Raw genomic sequence first — 20,841 nt, 5'->3', positions numbered from 1 at the left:
CTCATTCCTGCGTGAATGTCAGAAAACATCCTTAAATCACACCTTTTCATGTATTTACGTAACGAAATACTGTACTTGCGAAACATGCAGACTGAGCGACATACATAATGAGACAACAACGACGGACATTTTGTGCATTGCAAGATGACTGTCGATCATGGTTTATAGGCATCGAAGTTCCAAAGCACTTCGGTCTTATGCGATCAGCCGCAAAGTCAGCAATATTGTGATCAGTATAGAGAGAGCAAATATCGGCGGCATTTATCGGCATTATCGGCATTTACGCCTTATCGGCGTAAGTGTATGTAACTGCATTATATGTACCTTGAGCTAGCCCACTGTTTCGTTTTATGTATTACATCGTTAAACAAGTGAGGATATGAGAGAATGTGTGACGTTTTAATCAGTTAGTTGAATCATATTGCAACAGTGTTAACTGTTGATAAAGCTATTCAAACCCTGATATATTACATACGGAATTGTCCAGGGTTCCCAAATGACAGAAGTACATGGTACTTACATGTGGAATCGTCCAGAGCCCCAGAATGAGAGGTGTGCAGTAGGCCTTGGACGGAGGAAGGTTATTACCTGAAAGGACAGGGAATCAAAGCTGGGTCGCTGTCTCCAACTAAATTACGCATTTGCGCGTTCCGCTAAAGACAAGAACTCAAAGACATTTGCTGGATGGTTTTCATCACCGAAGGCTTATCCTACCTAAGCCTAACAACACTTTGATCGACAAAATGGATATAAAACAGTGCTGCATTGGCCTCTGAACATCATCAGCAGCATTATGCATAAGTACGTACATAGTACACATTGCACGAAGTCAATCCGCATGGATGAATACACACATGGTGTGCTGCACGCAGTAACAGAAACACACACGACGAATAAACGACAAAACTGGCCAGTGCCCGAGACTGTAGAGGACCGCATCTAAAACAGTGAATTTTTACAGTTGGCACATGCGACAGTGCGCAGATTAGTCATGGCAACGACTAACGAGCCCTTCGTATGATAAGCTTTGCTATTTTACTGGCCACATTTCAATGCCACGCTTTTCCCTCCCCTTCTCCCCCTAAAAAGAAACATGTTGCACCTTCTCCAATATCTTAATAACCTTGTGTTTATAAAAGCGTGCTTCTATCACTTGTAGGTATCGCTTCAATGAACGCGGATACACGTTCATTGAAGTCTCGTCTCGTGTCGTCTCGTCTCATCTCGTCTCGACTCTCTCCCTCTCTCTCTCTCCCTCCCTCTCTCTCTCTCTCTCTCTCTCTCTCTCTCTCTCTCTCTCTCTCTCTCTCTCTCTCTCTCTCTCTCTCATTTACCTTCTCGTAACACAATGCACATCCTATCGTCAATTGCGGGTTTGCTTGATTTGTAACACAGAGAGCTTCAAACGCTAATCAGCATCATTTAGCACGTAAAAATACGTGTATGTGCGCTCGATAATGACGCAAGTGAAATACCCACGGACAATTATAATAAAACGGCCTCACCATTGTGCGCTGAGTATACCTGCCTTCAGTCCCACTACCAGCCTTAAACACAGCGCAGCATATCCTTATCCACATACAACCTGACCGGGTGCTTGTTTTTCTCCCTGACGTTCTTTAACTGGCTCGATGATGCATCCGAACCTGATAATTACGGCACGTTTTCTGCGCTCTTCAGTAATTGAGGACCTACAATTATGGCACAGACGCCCGCGTCTGCGAAACAAAGCACTTTACAAACACTTAACGATATCACTGGAATGCTTACACCCGTGTAGACAGCAGAAAGAGTATCACGACAGCTTCAGAACGACATGGACCGTTTCCGACTGAACAGGCTCCTCTTGTCGAGATGCGGCCGCCGCTCGCTGGCCGAGGCCAGTCTCCTGGATACGGTAGCAGCGATGGTGTCACAGTAGTACCAGAGCCAGGTGGAGTCGTCGAGGGCCCACCAGGCGGGCAGCGGACCGGTCGGCTTCTCCAGCGGCAGACTGCGCCGGCGGCCGGCCAGCCGCCTGCGGAGCCGGACAGTCAGCGGGGGCCGCTGCTCGGACTCGAACGTGACCTCGTCCTCACAGCAGCGCTCCAGCGACACGGAACGTCGCGGAGGGGGCGGCCGGGTCTTGCGCGGGCCGACGCGTCGTGCCACGCCCCCCTCCATGCGGCAGCTGCTCTCACTACCCGGGGACTCGCTGCTGGCGGTGGGCGGGCTGCTTGGAGAGCTCAGCGGCCCGTCCCGACTCACCGAGTCGCCACTGACCGCCGTCTGGCTGACCACGGAGTCGGCGTGTCGGAGTCGACGTGCCGCCTCCAGCACACTGTGTGTCGACTGCGACCGGAACCCGGCGATCGTGGTCACGGTGCTCTGGCGCGCCGCCTGCCACGGCGCAGGCTGGTGCAGGAACCTCTTCAGCGGCGGACACACCTCCGTCAGGAAGATGATGTAGGCCTGCCGGTAGACGCTGTTGCTCATGACGTAGATGACGTTGTTGCAGCAGTACTGGAGCCAGTAGACGCAGTAGAAGACGAGACTCAAGTAGGGGTAACAGTTCTCAGGATCGGCCACGTTCATGACGGTGATGGGCAGCACGCACACGCAGTAGGTGATGAACACGACGAAGATCATGCGGGACGTCTTGTCCTCGCGCGTCTTCACCAGAGCCTGCACGTAATCCATACTATGGCTGCAAGAAGAGCACATAAGCGTTATCTCCTGCGCTCAAAGTACCATACCATACCAAAGCACCATACAGTTTTCCGGTCCTCCGCTGCATTCAAAAGCAATGCTGTTCTTTTTGCAATGCTGCATATGTAATAATTAAGGGGATTTGTTCCCTCATGTTCCCTTTTCTAATATCATAGATAACATGAATCTGGATTGGACACGAACTCAGCTAATGCAGAATGGGGCCGAAATTTCCATATTCCAATCCAGATTCATGTTATCTATGCCAATATCAAAGAAAATAAGATTGGTATAGAGCATGGTTGGGCCATTCTCTGTAACATTGCTGTCGTCTGGTTTCTTTGACGAGATTTTACACCATTACCCATGTTTGATTTAGAAAACAAGTTAGAACGCTGACTGGTTTAAAAAAAACGCCTTATTTCATTGTCGCCTTGAATAGTTCATAAGAAATTAGGTATAGGTAATAGGTATCCATGAAAAAGAAGTTCACGCCGTGAAGTTAACCGGTTGAAGCTGACTCACCGCTTTGTTTTTAACGTTGGATGTATGTATCCTTTATTTACTACCTTTTTGAAAATTCATTCAATCATTCGATTATCTACAACAATGCAACCATTCAAAGCTATACTATAAGAGTATGAATAGGCTGTTTTCTATACAACTCAAATCAGAAGACTATGTGGAATACAAAATATGCACTCTGATTATCTGATTAAATTCAATCCGCTCAATTCTTAGGTTACAGTGTCCTACATCCAACAACTGTATTTTTACTCTTCGAACTCCTATCAACATGAAATCAAAATGCATGGATGAAATGACGGAGCATCAACTAGTATGTAACAATCTACATCGCATAATAATTATCGTATTTTTGCAGCTTTTAGGAAAAAAATGGCTGACAAACAAATTCAACTAATGTCAATGTTCTTGGGTCGTTCTAGTCTCGCAAATCTTTGGCCAAAGTAGCATCAATTATTCTGCTTAAAGCAAAGTGTAGGCATAGATATGTACATATGACTTTTAACCCTCGCCCCGTGGGGGGCAATTTGCCCCCTCCCCCCTGTGGTTTTTCCTGAATAGGAAGAAAACGGGGGCGCGCAGCGCCACCAAATGTTGGTACCTTCCCGGGCATCAATTTTACACCTTCACACAAAATTGCAAGTCTTAGGTCACCTCAGGTCAGGAGTTATTGAGGTCAAACTGAGGTCATGCTCGAGCAAAAATGAGCACAAACATAAAATCTTGAAACGCTCACAAAAGCTACAGTTAACAAGCAATTTCAAAGGTCTTTATATGGTCATGTAGAGAAATTACGGCGCTACAAAGCTGCTATCTCTGATTTTCAAAATTTTGGGATTTTGACCCCCAAAAATTAGAAAAGTTGTTTGTTTTTTAGAAAACACAAACAAATCCCAAGTTTTTTGAATTTAGAAAAAAACGGATTTTGTTATAGTCCCTCCGCTCTTCTATCCACATACCAAATTTTAGATCGATACCTACCTTCTTTTTTGGCCAAGTTATAGCGAAAAAAAAACTGTTCAAAATTGATGACGTCAAATATTTGAACTCAATTTTTTTTAAAAAAGCAATCCTAGACCACGTATCGCAAAACAAAGACCACCATTAAACTCCCCGTGACGAGCTGCATCGAATGGATACCCATTTTATGCAAAATACCAGCTTTGAAATTTGACCTAATTTGGCCTGACCTTGACCTGACCTTCACCAGAACATAATTTAAACTGGCCCCAAAGGCTGCCTGACCCACATAATGGCATTTGGCATGTAAAATGGACCATAAAACATGCATCACATGCTATTTTCTTATTGTGACCCTCAGTGACCTGACCTCTGTGACCTGACCTGGTATCAGTGACCTCAAATAGCATAATATGTGTTTGAACACTGAACTCTATAATGTGGAATGCGCATCGGCCGCCAGATGGTGTCCAACGGTGCCGCCATGTTGCGCAGACCAAGAAGCGGCCGCCGCCTGTGTTGAGGAATAGGGAATTCGGGACCTTGATTTACGTTTGCGGCCGCTGCATCCGTTACGTTCAAGCTATGTAGACACGGAACCCGGCATCTTACGCAGAATTGAGTGGAGAACAAGGTGACATCTTTAAAAATCCTCAGATGCAAGAAACTTTTACGTTAAACCCTTAGAAGTCTATGGGGAAAAATGGAAATTGCTATTTTAGCGCCGGGAATGATCTGAAACTATATCAAGCATATAGAATCATGATTTCATGCACTCCTTGCAAGGTTCTATGCCTCATATTTGCATTGTTGCCCTTGCGTGACGTCATTTGTGACGTCACAAAGGTCACAATTTTTCTTCAATAACTCCCGATCAAATTGAGCTAGAGAGTCGGGAAAGCCACCAATGGACTCAGGAAGACCTGCCGCATCGAATGATATGCGACATGACCTCTTTCGACCAACTTCGTGACCTGGAGGTGCTGACCTGACCTTGACCTGAGGTCAACACCCTCAGTTGACCTGACCCGAACAAAAAGTATATCACTCGATGCGCCTGAGCTAGCTGAACACGATGATGCCAAAATCGCGGCTCTACGGCCATTTTTGGCGAAGTTATTTACCAAAAACCGAACCCGTGCCTTAGATCACTTGACCTGACCTCAGAGGTCACCGGTTGACCTGAGACCTTTACAGCGGGTTCCTACCAGTCACTCTGCATTATACTTTGCCGCATACGACCACTTAACCGCTTAATTCTAGCTTACTTAGCGGCGCATTAGCGGGGTGGGTTCAATCAACCCCCTCGGCCGGGGCAAATGTAGGTCCGGCGAGTGAATTTGAGGAATTCTGAAGATACGATCGTGTTCCCCACTCAATTCTGCGTAAGATGCCGGGTTCCGTATCTTCGTAACTTGAACGTAACGGATGCGGCGGCCGCAAACGTAAATCGAGGTCCCGAATTCCCTATTCCTCAACACAGGCGGCGGCCGCTTCCTGGTCTGCGCAATATGGCCGCCACCGTTAGACACTACGGCCAATAGGGTTGAAGCAGCAGTGCTCCCCTGTGTGTTTGACAAACAATTCCCCACCGATGGTTTTCAATGAAATGCATTTTACCCGATTTTACAACACATTTCTTGAGTTGAAATGCCTGTAAACTGTGCAAATTCGACATTTGACCTGACTTGTTACGTCATCGGTTTGACCGAGGTCGATGAAATTGGGTCAAAAGATGGTTCCCCGTTGGGGCTATCCAACACCGTCTGCTGCTTGTCGCTATGTTGCGTGGTTCTTGAGATCTTGGGGGGGGGGGCATTTTGCCCCCCCCCCCAACAGGGCGCGTTGCTCGGCAGACCCCAACGGGGCGCGGTTTACCTAAATCACCTCAAAAGGCCTGCTTTGCTATGGTGGTCGCAAAATCAATACAAAATATGATGTATTCCTTTTGAAAACATTATAGGTGTAGGGTTTGGATAAATTGTTATACCTAGGTATCCCAATTGACGTGTTTTTAGTTATCGTCCATTCTGATGTGAAACAAGGATACTGAATAGGGCACACTCACCAACAATTTTTGAAAGCAAAGAGGCACCAGATTAAGTATAAATGGTAGTTAGAAGCATGAGAACACATACCGCTCAAAAAGTTGCATCTCACAATGAATAGAGACAAAGAAACCAGACTATGGACAGCTTAGGAAGATTCGGAAGGGAAACGACTAAATAGACAGCATTGCTTCGAAGATGTCCCCGAGCTCAGATTTGATAGGTCACAAGAATTCAAATCACGATCCCATGATAAATTTCACATCAGTACCTACACAGTATGCACTAACTAGATCAAACCTTATCGCATGATGAATTGGCAAGCGTATTATACCTCCTACATTTTACACAAGAAGTTAAGAGATGACTGGTTTCAGGCCATCTTTCTAACGATATAATAAATATACATTATTCATAGTCAAAGAACGACAAGCACGCAAATCACTAGCATGACTATCTATTTCCTTGTGAAATAAATAGTCATAGATAGTCATTCGACAAGCATTTAACAAACTTACTTTTTCATGAGGATGCTGCGGCCGGACTGTTTGACCTTGATGAAGATCAGTGAGTAGCTGACGACGATGATGACACAGGGGATGGACCAGGAGATGAGGAACCAGTTGGAGCGGGGCTGCGTGTCGGGAGTCGTGTTCAGAAAGTCGCACTTGTGGGTCTCGTCACTCCAGCCATATTTGCCGTACACCTGCCGAAAAAAGGGAATAACGCTCTTGTAAATGCTTCGACATGGGGGATGCTATAGCCTACCAATAGTCATGCATGTATCTGGACGGTGAAATTCCACTACAATTAGCTTATCAGCTCCCTGAAGGCCGATAAAGACATGCACTGTCAGATACGTGCTCGATCATATCATTTTTCTTTATATAGTGCAGAATTCACCTGAAGTCAACGTTTCTTAGATTTTACAAAATTAATAATATGATGTATATAACTCCTTGCTTGAAAAAATAAAGGATTGATGAGCATACAAATGATGTCCACTAACACTTCACGACGCGACTACCCCACTGCGAGTAAGTATAGCTGTAGCTCCGCGAGTTGCATAATGCATGGAGTGATGACAAATACAAACATGTTCTGTGTATCCGATATGCACCCTATATGGTCCAGTCTGAAGGGAAATGAAACAGTAATGGGCATTGACATTTGCTGCCAGTGGTGCTCAATACGTAATGCCAGCGTCATTGAGCTAAGTGAGAGTCGATCTGATGCATCCCCTAGTGACGTCACACGGCATGCAATATGACGCTGCTTATGTTGTTAACCTGTACCGATCCATGCTAACATCATCTGATCCCCACCCACGCCTGGCTGATGCTGGGTGAAAGGTCAGGTCATCCAGCCGGCGGCACACCCACGCCGGCTGGGAGGTGAGTACCGACTAGTGATGTCAATTACGGAAAATCGGAGTACCGATACCAGTCCAAATACCAACAAAACCCGTGGGGAAATACCTAAACCTAACCAACTTGGGAAAATGAGGGAAGTACCAACTTTTTACCGATTTCCTAGCCACTTTTACATTAGTTAGGGTTCATGGTACCTACCAACAAAATACTAAACACATTAGGATTGAAATACCAAATACCAAGTTGGTGTCGGTTTGGTATCGGCATACCAAAAAGTTGGTATCCGATTGACAACTCTAGTACCGATGCCCCGGTGTGGGGAGAGGGGCGGGGGACAGGGCTGCACCGACCGGAACCGTTTCTTATGATAATGAGACACGGCACTCCACAGCCACGCCATCGCCCGAGGGAGGGGGAGCGGTGTACTGCCGTCGCAGAGTGAATGGGGGTTGTATTGATGATGTACAAATGTGACAGATGATGGGTGGCTTTTAGAGCTGGAAGGCAATATAGGCATTTAGCTGTAACATCATAATGTGTGATGGCTAGCTTGACACAGCGGTAATATGGAGGCAGATAGAGTCGCAGGCCGCTTCTTTAACACGTTGAACTTGCGAAGGACGGTGAGAAACGGGACATATAAACAAAGCTTTGATCTACAATTTTGGGAGAACGTGATTTCAAAGTGGTTCAATCATTTTGGGAAAGCGCAATGTTAGGAATTTCCATACCTTTCTCGTTCAACATGTCAGCAAAAAGAAATGACATGCATTCAAGACAAACTTAAACTACCTTCAGTTCGAACTCAACACGAAATTTGGACGCTCCTTAGAAAATTCTTACAACCCATGGTCGTTCTTTAACAGTGTGAAGCCAGCCACACTGCAGCCAGGAGGGAGCAAACTGCGAAGCTTGCATGACGCACAGTTGCACCACAGTGTGCAATCATCGGCTCCTCTGTGATATCCTGTCAGTGGTGTTTGCCATCCTTGTGATAGGGCGAGCCACCTATCACAGCGTGGGTCCCGCGCACACACAATCCACCGCGTAATATCCGAGCGGGCAGGATTCAGCTAATCAGCCCCCGTTGTGTCAATAGTACGCATGGCTCAGACTGGCACGCCACAGACACTATCTGTCGTGCGGGATTAACCAAATGCTGGGGATGCCCGCGTCAGTGTGTGAGCGGGAGGGATAACAAGGGTCCGGCAGGGGCTGGACGGGTCTGAGTCATGGTCTGTAACTAACGGGGGCTGTTTTAGCGTCAGTTGCTGCTCGCTGCTCAGGTGTTGCACAATGTTATGCTAATTCGGGTATGTTAATACCCGAATTATAGTTATCGGTTACTCGTAAAAACATGTTAACCCTCGCCCTGGCAGGGGGGTCGATGCGACCCCCACCCTAAGGTTTTTCGAAGATAGCGTAAAAACGGCGGCGCGCAGCGCCGCCAACTTTGGCGCAGCCTATGGGGCAACCTATTTACATATGACCTGAAATATTCAGGTCCGGGTGACCTTGGGTCAGGTCACCAGGTTAGAAAAACCGGTACAAGGTCATGGTCAAATTTAAATTTTCTTTTTGCACCTGTCCAACTCACAGTTTTGGACTGATTTCCTTCAAACTTTCAGGATGTGCTAAGTTCACCGAGTTGTATAACATATAGTTCGGGTTTTTTTTGAGGTCACTGGCCTGAGGTCAGGTAGAGGTCATTACGTCGTAATGTTAAGCCTATGGGAAAATACTAAATTCGGAAAATACTGGAGATATCCGCTTCGTTCTATCACTTTTGTGCTTTGAAACCACAGTACTTAACAGCAGGTCACTTGGTGCTTCTTTGTTTGGTGTACTTATCCATGGGTCAGGCCAAATGAGGTCAACTGAGGTCAAATGACGTTTTTGCCAATAACTTGGCACATACACTGGCGGATCCAGACTTGCGTTTTGGGGGGGGCCAACTCGTGCAAGGAGCCAAACCTAGGGTACCCCCAAATCCTGTTTTCTCATCGGATTTAGGCCACTTACAGGGTGTTTCACAATTACCGTTACAAGAGTTCCCACTCAATTTTGGTGCACTTAGAGGTGGTTTTTCTGAAAACACTATACACCATTGGAAAGAGCACATAATTCTGGTCCTGGTTAATTGCATTTTGAATGCCCTTTGGACAGATAATGGGTGTAGCAGATGAAAGACTGATCCAAATGAGGTCCTAGTCTGCGATTATCTCGAATATCAGGATTAGAGCCTGTGTGATAAGCTTGTTGCTCGCGGACCTGTTTGAAGACGGCTGTACATGGCTGCGTGATGTAGTCAACAGGCATCTATTACGCACCTCCTGTATGAATTTCAAGTCTTCAACGCAGAGGCTTCAATGGCAATGACTTCATTTCCTACCTCGTGCCTGGCAGAAGATCCCGACGCGGTTGTGCGTGCCGCAGTATGTGACTTCAGGAGACGGTTGGCTGCCGCTGTGAAGGCTGGAGGCGGCCACTTCGAGTAGGACTTAAGGATGTTGGTCTCTGTTGTTTTGGGTGCATATGGTGCAATTTTGGCGGAAATAAAGTCATTATGCCCAGAGATATTGAGCTTTGATCTTGTAACGTTAATTGTGAAACACCCTGTATTTTTCGTCACAGCCCTGAAACGATATTTTTTTTAAACTAAAAAAAAATAGAGAGAGAAATGGTAGCCCACTCAACCCGTGCCTTAATATTACTTTGAAAACACTTCAAATTGCTTTTGTCGAACACCGCTCCGGGTCGGTGCTTGGCGCAGCCTTCGCGGGCTGGGAGGTGTCGGTTGAACCTCTCTGCCGTTCGGCCCCTGATCAAGCTAGAGCTCGCGGAAAAAACGAGTGTGTTGCCTGTCAGTGACGAGAGGAAGCCGATGATACCCGATTTTAAGGTCCTTGGTCATTGGTTGACCTTCCAGGGCGGTGTTTCACGGTCGCGCTGCCAGCCGCTGCCAGCGCATTCCGCGAGCTAAGGTCAACCTTCGGTAGTGTTGTAGGTATAGGCTAGTTGATGTCTCCATGGAAACCAAAAGTGCCAACAGCGCTGGCAGCGTGCCGTGAAACACCGCCCAGGTCAGGTCACAGACCCAAAAGACGGGAAAATCAGGGCCTGTCAGAACCTCCTAGAGTAAGGCTGTAATATATTTTTTTGTGCTGATCACGAATTTCATGTTAGTTTGGATCATAGATGATGTCTTCATGCCTTTAGGCCATGTTGGGGCAGGCCAGGTCAGGTCAACCAGGTCAACCAGTACTTATGGGCGTCCGTGTAGCAGGTGTCCGACTACCACTGGCAGCTACGTAACATGATACGAAGGCATCAAAACTACTTCGTAAATGTTCAAATGGTTGCTAAATGCTAAATTCAAAATCAGCTAAACGAAACTATCCTAGAAACATGTTAAACTCGGAAAAGTGCACCGAGGTCATCAAAGGTCAATGACCTGACTTGACCCTAAGGTGACATTGACACCTACCACAATGGTTGGGACCAACATCATTTCACATGTTTGAGCGTTTTAAACCACGAAAAGACTGTAAACGAGCGGATAATGTGAGCCGACATACGCGGAATCGCGATTCCGGCCAAACATGGCCTCCAACATGGCCAAACATATGGTGCGTTCGGAGAGGCACATTCCACGTGGAATCCGTGGAATACTCCATGCGCGCGGAACATTCCCGGAGATTGGCCGTTCAGAGAGATACGCCTCCGAACGCGGCACGGGGAATATTCCAGGGGACGGTGAATATTCAATGCTCTCCGAACGCACGGATAGTCTCGAGAAATAGGCCACAGGTCAAAGGTCACTTGGGTCAGGGTCATGAAATTTTCATACTTTGTCAACATGAGGGTGCTAAAGTTTCGTCGCGATCGGATTCATGATAACTTACACGATAACTTCACGCGTCGATCGAGAGGTAAAGTATGCAATAAGAACTTCTTGGGTGAAGACGAGACCAACACTCAAGCTCACATATTTTTAATGATACGGTAGTTTCTACCTACTACGCTACTTTCTCACATTCATATTTCTTAAGTGTTTTTGGGGGCCAAAATACATGTTGCCCCCTTTCAGGCTTGGTGGCATGACCCCGTGGCCCCCCTGGATCCGCTAGGCCGAAACTAACTAGGCCGTTTTCAAATGGTCTGATATTTCAGGTCATGGTTTGCAAACGGCCGGTGTTTTCAGGCTGTTTCATATGCCCTGACTGGGCCAGGCCGTTTGCAAACGGACAATTTTCATACGGCCTGTAACATATATTCATATTTCACCATCTGTCGCAGCATCAAATGCTGATGTGGTGCACTCAAAAGCCGGAATTGGTCCTTGGATGCCGTAAGGACCCTTTTAAGAAATAAGTGACCCGACTGACCCCTTAGAGATTGGCCTGAGCTCTGACCGAAATAAGTCTTTTACCGTTTCACGGGAAGGGACAAAAAGGTCCCTGATATGCTTCTTGTACAATTACCAAACAAAACAAGCTTTTCAACGCCAACTCAGTGAGTGTTCCTAAAAAAATTATTGCGCATATTCCGTGAATGAAAAATTGCCGGGTCATGTCAGGTCAGGCTGCCAGAGCAAGTTTGTTAACTTGACAGTTCAATCGATATGTATGCAATAAGACCTTCTCGGGTGACGACAAGACATGACGACACTTTATGAAGGAAGCTAGTAAACCCGGTGGTTTCTCCATAGGCACGGGAACCGGGGCAGTGGGGACAGCTTGCCCACCCCCCAACAATGGGGCCGTGGGGGCGGTGCCCCCACAACTTTCAGACGGAATACCCCATTTTTTGCAAATGTTTTCTTTTTTTGTTGAAAAAAGCCAAGGGATGAAAAATAAGTGGCCTAAAACCACCGGTGAGAAAACTATATTTGGGGAGACCCTAGGTTGATCTCTATTATGGTGTGCCCCCCCCCCCAATCTGAAAGTAGTTCCCGCACCCCTGAGTTTCTCTACGCTATTGAATCACGCCGGTGATTCTAACTTTTAGGTATCTACTACGCAACCTTCTCACATTAATTTTTCTTCAAGCGTTTTGGGAGGGGGGCCAAAAGATATGTTGGCCCCCCTTTCAGGCTTTTGGGGGCCATGGCCCCGGTGGCCCCCTCCCTGAATCCACCAGTGGGGGGCGGTGCCACCACAACTTTCAGACGGAATACCGCCCTTTTTGCAAATGTTTTCTTTTTTTGTTGAAAAAGCCAAGAGATGAAAAATAAGTGGCCTAAAACCGGTGAGAAACTAGATTTGGGGGGACCCTAGGTTGATCTCTATTATGGTGTGCCCCCCCCCCCCAGTCTGAAAGTAGTTCCCGCACCCCTGACTTTCTCTACGCTATTGAATCACGCTGCTGATTCTAGTAGGTATCTACTACGCAACCATCTCACATTAATTTTTCTTCAAGCGTTTTGGGGGGGGGCCAAAAGATATGTTGGCCCCCCCCCTTTCAGGCTTTTGGGGGGGGCCATGGCCCCGGTGGCCCCCCCCTGGATCCGCCAGTGGGCACATAATGACGCTAGAGCTTAAAAATGGAGTCATTGTGTTCCTTGTGATCAGCCGAATCGAATGATATGCGATATGATGCAATTTGGTTAACTTGAACTTAATTAATTATTTAAATTTTACTTAAAATTTAAGAAAAACTTTAAGTACACTTAACCCTCGCCCGTATTGGTGTTTTTCCAGCCGCGAACGTATAAGGGGGGGGGGGGGGTCCGTTGGACCCCATGCCGTTTAGCACCTGATCGAGCTAGAGCTTCGCGGAAAAAACGAGCGTGTTGCCCGTGACGAGAGGAAGCCGATGATACCTCATTTTAAGGTCCTAGGTCATTGGTTGACCTTGCAGGTCAGGTCAATGACCCAAAAGTCGGGAAAATCGGAACCTGTTAGAACGTCGTAAAGTGTGGCTGCTATGGGGTTTTTCGGGGCGCTGATCACGAATATCATGTTAGTTTTGATCACAGATGATGTCTTTATGCATTTAGTCCAGGTCGGGTCAGGTCAGGTCAGGTCAACCAGTAGGTTCCTAGTAGGTGTCAACCGCCTCTGACAGCTTCGTAACATGTTACGAAGGCACCAAAACTGCTTTGTAAATGTTCAAATGGTTGCTAAATTCGAATTCAGCTCCAAAAACTGGCCTAGCAACATGTAAAACTCGAAAAAGTGAACCGAGGTCACCCGAGGTCACCAAAGGTCAATGACCTGACCTGACCTTCAGGTGACCTTGAAACCCACCCTAATGCATGGGGGCAACATCATATCACATGTTTGAACGCTTGAAACCACGAAAAGACTGCAAACGCGCGGCTAATGCGAGCCGACATACGCCGAATCGCGATTCCGGCCAAACATGGCCTCGAAAAGTAGGTCACAGGTCAAAGGTCATTGGGGTCAGGGTCATGAAATTTTCAGGGTAGGTGTAAAATTGATTAACGCGAGGGTACTGAGAGTTTCGGCGCGATCGGCCGCTTTTTACGCGAGTTATTCGCGAAAAAACATGGGGGGGTCCGTTCGACCCCCCCCTATACGGGCGAGCGCTAAGCAGGCTCAGCGTGCTAGAGAATAGGCATATTTGCGGAGCTTTAATATAATTGCTGAATGATATTCTTGGCCGAGTAGCTTACCCCGAAAATTGATAGTCCTTGTGTCAAAAAGCCGTAGAGCCAGATGAGCACAATGATGAGATAGCTTTTCCAGCCTCCAAAGATGCGGCCCTTCCACTTGAAGCTGAGCAGACACACGCATCTGCAACGAGAGAGATAGTCGTGTCAGCTCGTTGGACCCATTTTCTTCAGTAGAAACCTGGTGCATGCTAACAGAGCTATTTTGCGGGATATGTTATGCATTGCACATGCATAAAAAAGCTTCTCAGATTTCCTTATTTAAACTCAAATGCGAATGAACGGACGGATATCGGACATTATCGGATATCGATGCAATATGGTAAATCTCATTATGCCTGTACCATCAGATGTATACCGTGTAAATGCCATCAGATTCAGTCATAAATCGACCAAGTGTTTCGTGTTCTTTCAGCAGGAAACACTGTATAGTGTATATTATATATCGAGCACACGACATTTTGCGCAGATCAACGTGCTTACTCGTACTTTGCAGATTTGTTGCACAGAGATCTGCTAGAAATACTTTTTTCTATCGGCTATTTCCTCATTTCCCCAACCAGGAAACACCACCCCGATCTCCGCATCCCTTTGACCTTGATCTATATGACTTGCCGCTTTATCAGCTTGTTTATCTTTCGACAGCGGCCTGCATTCTTGGATGAACGCAATAAACGATGAATCCTGAGCACATATGGTGAAAATCTGGCATCAACACCGCATAAAGGAACACTGGGACGCTTTTTGGAGAGGCACGTGCACTTTCAGCCGTGTCGGCGTACTGCACAGATTGTTGTTTGTTCTGTGACCTGCGAATGCTGCGTTTGAAGGTTGGCCATCCAAACGTATGGTGAGCGGCGCCTTTGTCGACGAGCAGCCGGCGCCTGTGTGAGCTGTTTGTTGAAAACGGCGGCCCGGCGGCGAGTGATGAGGCTCCTTAGTGAAGAAAATGCGGGCTAAAAATGAATGCGCGCGCGATCAATAGGACCCAAGTCACACAAGACAGGGTAAAGACAAATTGACAAGGTTTTAGTCGAATAATAGCTGAGATAATATGAAATGTCCACAATGAACTGGGTACCTTCAGCAAATAATCCCCTATTGGATCAAACATTTCAAAGAAAGAAAAGTTTTATTTTCGGGTATCTCCCTATTCCCAAAAGAAAGCCACATTAAATAAAGGAAAGGGTGTCAAATCATCATGACACAAATTGTTGGAGAATTAGTATTTACCTAATTACCGTGTGTGTAAAAGGCAGTGGCTAATACATACCTAACACATTCTATTTAACTAGGCTCTATACAAATTCAAGGTGAACCCACTTTATGCAAGTAGCCCACATAAAGACATTTCATCGAATAAATCCAGGAATACGCAATAAAATCTCATGATATATCATGCAGTTCATTACCATCTAGCACAATGCTTCTGCTGAGCCTGCAGGCCTTTTAAAGGCACCAAATGTGCGCATCAAAACTAACTTTATCCGAGAGCCAGCCATGAGGCATTTCACCTAGGCGCATGAATTCCACGAACCATAAATTCACGCAGAATAAGTAGGGTGCGGCTGGCGTCAGCTGGTGACCCATATTCCCACTCAGAATTGAGGTCACCGTGGCTCGGCTGGCCCAGCCAACGAGATAGAGTTGATAGACGGATCAATTGTCTGCAATAAATACGCCTTCTGTCTACTGTGACCTTCAATGGAATGTCTGTCGGCATGCCTGTCACCACGAAATTGACGGAGGCGGGGCGATAAGCGAGGGAGCAACTTTTAAAAGCGTTTGAAGCCATTCGATCACCCTCGGAGGCCAATGGGAAAGCACAAGACATCACGGGATTGGTGACTTTTTATTATGCATGAGCTAAGTATGCTTATTACATGCCTGTCTCATAGGCTATACTGCTATGCTTCACACTGATTGCTTCTGTTTTTTTTTTTCATTGAAGAGCACTATGAGAACTTCCGATCATATAAAAAAAAAGAATGTTGAACGCAATCATTAGCGTAGGGGTGCTCAACCCGGCGAAATGCTTTCCACATGTCGACAGCAGGGCTGATGCCTTCTCGATGCCTATATGACGTACCCTGTCATTTGGTTGAAGACCAGACAGAGCTGACAACGCGCAGTAAGCTATTAAGGGCTATCAGGCCCATGACTGCGGCCTGAATGCGACCATTACGCTCAGCTCTCAGCTCTGCTCTGCATGCAATATGCGCCATGAAGTAGCTTATCAAAATCAAATGGCTTATGAAATGAATTCCCATACCCCGAGATGATGGTTTCGGTTGCTGTTCATTGTTCATTGCTGTGCTCGCTCTTTTCTTATTTGCTCATTTCTGTTTATGTTACAATGTTCTTCTGAACCCTCGCCGGGCCTGGGCAGGGATGTGAGCGGTGTTCGAAGGAGTATAACAAGTAATGAAGAAATACCTTAGATTATGTTTTAGGTCAGGTCAAAGGTTAGGACACGAGAAGCCATCAAAGGTCGCATTTCACCTACTTCGTCACTTTTGGTCGAAACGGCGTGTAACTCAGGAACGAATATAGATACGGCGCCGCGGAGAAGCACATTTGATAGCCTCTTTAAAGCTCTTGCTGATTAATTGTCTCAGATTTGACCTAAGGTCAACGCTTTAGCCTCCAGACTGCATAAACTGTCAAAATTAACGCTTTGCACAAATGTTTTTCTGCAACTATTTTCGACTCAAAACTTGCACGACATGTGATTTTACCGGCGTCGATTTAACTATGATTTGGTCTTAATTTTTTTTTTAAATTTTAGGTCAAGGTTATGATCTGGGGTCATGCTGCATAGCAGCCGATCCGTATCGTTAAGCTGAACACATCCAAAGTGTTGTCATCGCTCGAGCATGTTTCTGGGGAAGTGTTCGAGCATATCTCTATCACAATGTCAAATTGGTCAAAGCGGATTTCAAAATTGTCAAAGCGGATTATCTATTGGATTCATAGGCGTAGGAACCGGGGGGGCCAGGTGGGCAAGTGCCCACCCACTTTTCGAGGTGGGGGGGCCAACCATGTGTTTTGGCCCACCCACTTTTTACTCGAGGCCCCTCGTTTCGATTTGAGAGGACGTCGTCACCTTCCAGAATAAACAAACTCGGTAAAACAAAGTTCCACGAATCCCCACGCACGGACTCCAAATGGCCGTGATGGATCCAAGGAGGCCCTCTGTTCATACTTGTCAGTCGAAGCCCCTGAGACTGATGGCCTGAGAGGCCCTAGTGGATCTGAGGAGGCCCCAATATTCACACTGGTCTGGGGAGGCCCCTGACACTGGCGGTCTGGGAGGCCCCTCTATCCACACTAGTCAGAGGTCTGAGACTGGTGGTCTGGGAGGCCCCTCCATCCACACTAGTCAGAATAGGCCCCTGACACTGGTGGTCTAGCCGAGGCCTCCTACCCTTACTAGTCAGAGGAGGCCCCTCTATTATCAATAGTCAGAAGAGGCCCCTGAGACTGATGGTCTGGGAGGCCTATCCATCTACACTGTAGTCAGAGGAGGCCCCTGAGACTGATGACCTGAGAGGCCCTTATAATCACACCAGGCAGAAGAGGCCCATGAGACTGATGGACTGAGAGGCCCTTCTATATTCATACTGGCCACAGGAGACTCCCAAAACTTTCGGTCTGGGAGGTCCCTCAATCCGGCACCAGTCACAAGAGTCCCCTGAGACTGATGGCCTGGGAAGCCCTTATATTCACACTAGGCAGAGGAGGCCCCTGAGACTGATGGTATGAGAGGCCCTCATATTCACACCAGTCAGAAGAGGCCCCCGAGGCTAATGGCTGTGAGGCCCTTCTGTTCATATAACTGGCCACTGGAGGCCCCTGAAACCGGTGGTCTGGGAGGGCCCTCTATCCACACATAGTCAGAAGAGGCCCCTGAGACCGATGGTCTGAGAGGCTCTTATATTCATACTGGCCACAAGAGGCCCCTGAGACTGATAGTCAGAGAGGTCCACTCCTAATGAATCTGAGGGGCCCTCTATCCACATTTACACTTTTCTAGGGAGGCCCCCGAGACTGATGGTCTGAGAGGCCCTTTTATTCATACTGTCCACAGGAGCCCCCTAAGATTAATGGTCTGAGAGGCTCTTCTATTTATACTAACCAGAGGAGGCCCCTAGGATTGATGGTCTAACAGACCCTTCTATTTATACTAGCCAGAGGAGGCCCATGAGACTGATGGTCTGAGAGGCCCTTCTATTCAAACTAGGCAGATGAGAGTGTGAATGATGATGTGATAGTGAGAATGATGGTCCGAAGACCCATGCGGCGGCAACTGGCCGTGGTCATATTTCGGCTCGGTAGGGCCCCACAGAGCTCATGAGAGCACCTCAAGGGCTCCTAAGTAGACACGCTTATCCCCATAAGGGTGCCACACCGGCTTCTGAAGGCTCCTTGTAGGCATTTAAGGGCCCTTTCCGGCCTCTAACGGCTCCACCCGCCTGTGATGGCTCCACACCAGTGTTTATGAGCGCCACACAGCGGCGCCTTTGAGGGTCATACTAGTGTCTCTCAGGGCCCTATATCGGTGGCTCTGGGAGCCCCACACCGGCGCCTCTGTGGGCCACCACACCTGTGCATCTCAAGGCTCTATAGGTACATCTGAAGGACCCACACCGACATCTCCGAGGGCCCCACACCAGTATCTCGGAGCTCTGAAGGCCCCACACCGATGACTCTGAGGACTCACCGGCTCCTGAGAGCACCATGTTGATGTCTATCTAACGGCTCCACAAGGCCACTGAAGGCACCACACAAGCTCTCACTGAGCTCTAATGTCCATGTACCGGGCACCGGCCTCTGAGGGATTTAAGCCAGCGCATTCATAGCTCCACACCAGCAATTGTAAGGGCTTCACACTGAAGTATCTGAGGGTTCCACACCGGTGTCTCTAAGGGCCACATACCGGCATCTCTGAGGGCCCCATACCGGTGTCTCCGAGGGTCCACATCTGGCGGGCACCCATCAGCGACTGAAGGTCCCACACAGTCGACTCCGAGAGCCCCCCAGCTGCGTCTGGGAGTACCATGTCGTCTCTAAGAACCACAGCGGCTCCTCCGTACGAAAGATGGGCGTCTGAATGCCAAAGGGGAGCGGTTCTGAGACAGTAGGGCACCTACGTGCAATAGAGGGGCGCCTATGAAGCCCATAGGGGCGCCTCAATGCGAAAGAGGGGCGCCTCTGAGGCCTACATATATGGGCGTCCACATGCAATAGAGGTCTGCAAATCAATTGATCAATGCCATGGGGGTGCATTCATAAGAAACAGGGGCGCCGGCATGGCAAAGAGAGGCGCCTTCAAGTGCCCATAAAAGAGAGACGCCTATGATAAGCGCACATTGTATGCGACAACGGGGCGGCTGTGGGACATATAGGGATGTCTCTGATGACTATACATAGGGCGCTTATATGCCAAAGAGGGCGCATATGAAGCTAATGGGGGCACCTGGGAAACGAGGAAGACATTTGTGTAAGGGTTTTCAGGGGTCATTTGCCGTTTGCGGCAAATAGATTCTATAAAAAAATCGGAGGGGGAATAAGCTTTAAAAATGGTGCGGACTTTCCGCACTGTTCGCTTAAGCGGTTACGCCCCTGGGTACATTTGCCCGATCTCAGAAGCTAGATTTGGAGGTCATACTTGAAAGCAGCCAGCAGGACGAGGCAAAAGTTGGAGGCCCCTGAAAATAGGAGGCCCCCTGGGAAAGGAGGCCCCTTGACAGGGTGGCCCACCCACTTTTCATGACGTTCCTACGCCCGTGATTGGATTGGCTTAGGTCAGGTCAGGTAAGGTCAGATCAGGTCAACAGATTTAAAACGCGTGACATTCGTGACATGGTCCCGGAGGAAAGGAACGTTTTTGGCTGCGACTCAGGTAGACACAGGTCAGGTAGACACAGTTTCGATTTTCGAGCAAGTCACTGGGCTGTAAAATCCTGTTGGCTTACCCTAGACGTGACCAGGTTTTTGTTCCAGAATACACAACGAATGAATTGAATTAAGGCGCCGTAACACCCGACTAAGAGATGCCAAGACGGTGGCAGGACCAGGGTAGATGCTATAGGTCGACTGCCTTCTGAGGCTGGAAGTCGCCTCTACACATGACGTATATCGATATGCGAAAGGATGATTTGTTTCGTGTGCAACAGCAACTTGCATCTCCGCCCGACGACAAATTTTGCATACCTGTTTGACCTTCCAAGGATGCATTGCTTCCATGCAGGTATGCAACATCTGTGTTTTACTTATATCTATGTAGGCATCTGCTTGTATTATAAGCTAAGTACTGTTGATGAAATACTCCTCATCATTCCACCGCAATTAAACTAAACCGTTATGAAGAATAGGAAGTCGCTGGAATGCCGGACACCGGAAGCGAATGTTTCAGAAACTTCCTTAGACGGCAATAGCTACCTCGGATTTATGGCCAGTCGACAGCAGGCATCTGGGACAGGGATGATGCAAGCTCTGAAGCGTGGTAGGTATAGGACACACTCTGAGCATAACCAGGGGAAATTCGAATATAAGGTAGAATGTTCAAATTTCCATCAGCCCCGTTCATGTTTTGATTTATTCACTC

The 20,841-nt window shown here is 47.5% G+C and overlaps 1 protein-coding gene across 1 annotated transcript in view; it reads right to left on the bottom strand.

Annotated features, from left to right (window-relative positions):
• Positions 1–1,226: 1,226 nt before the first annotated feature.
• The window catches only part of LOC122370523 (G-protein coupled receptor moody-like), a 38,701-nt gene continuing 19,086 nt past the window's right edge, over positions 1,227–20,841 (bottom strand). Inside the window, exons 2-4 of the mRNA XM_043346187.1 lie at positions 14,235–14,355; positions 6,740–6,927; positions 1,227–2,686 (exon numbers count right to left, since the gene is read on the bottom strand). Of these exons, the coding sequence (XP_043202122.1) occupies positions 1,807–2,686; positions 6,740–6,927; positions 14,235–14,355 (1,189 nt within the window). The 3' untranslated portion in view covers positions 1,227–1,806. The remainder of the gene's footprint in view (positions 2,687–6,739; positions 6,928–14,234; positions 14,356–20,841) is intronic.

The sequence above is a fragment of the Amphibalanus amphitrite genome, unplaced genomic scaffold, assembly GCF_019059575.1.
Source record: "Amphibalanus amphitrite isolate SeventyFive unplaced genomic scaffold, NRLGWU_Aamphi_draft 001140F_arrow, whole genome shotgun sequence".
NCBI classification, from domain to species: domain Eukaryota; kingdom Metazoa; phylum Arthropoda; class Thecostraca; order Balanomorpha; family Balanidae; genus Amphibalanus; species Amphibalanus amphitrite.
This window is presented reverse-complemented; position numbering and strand designations above follow the sequence as displayed.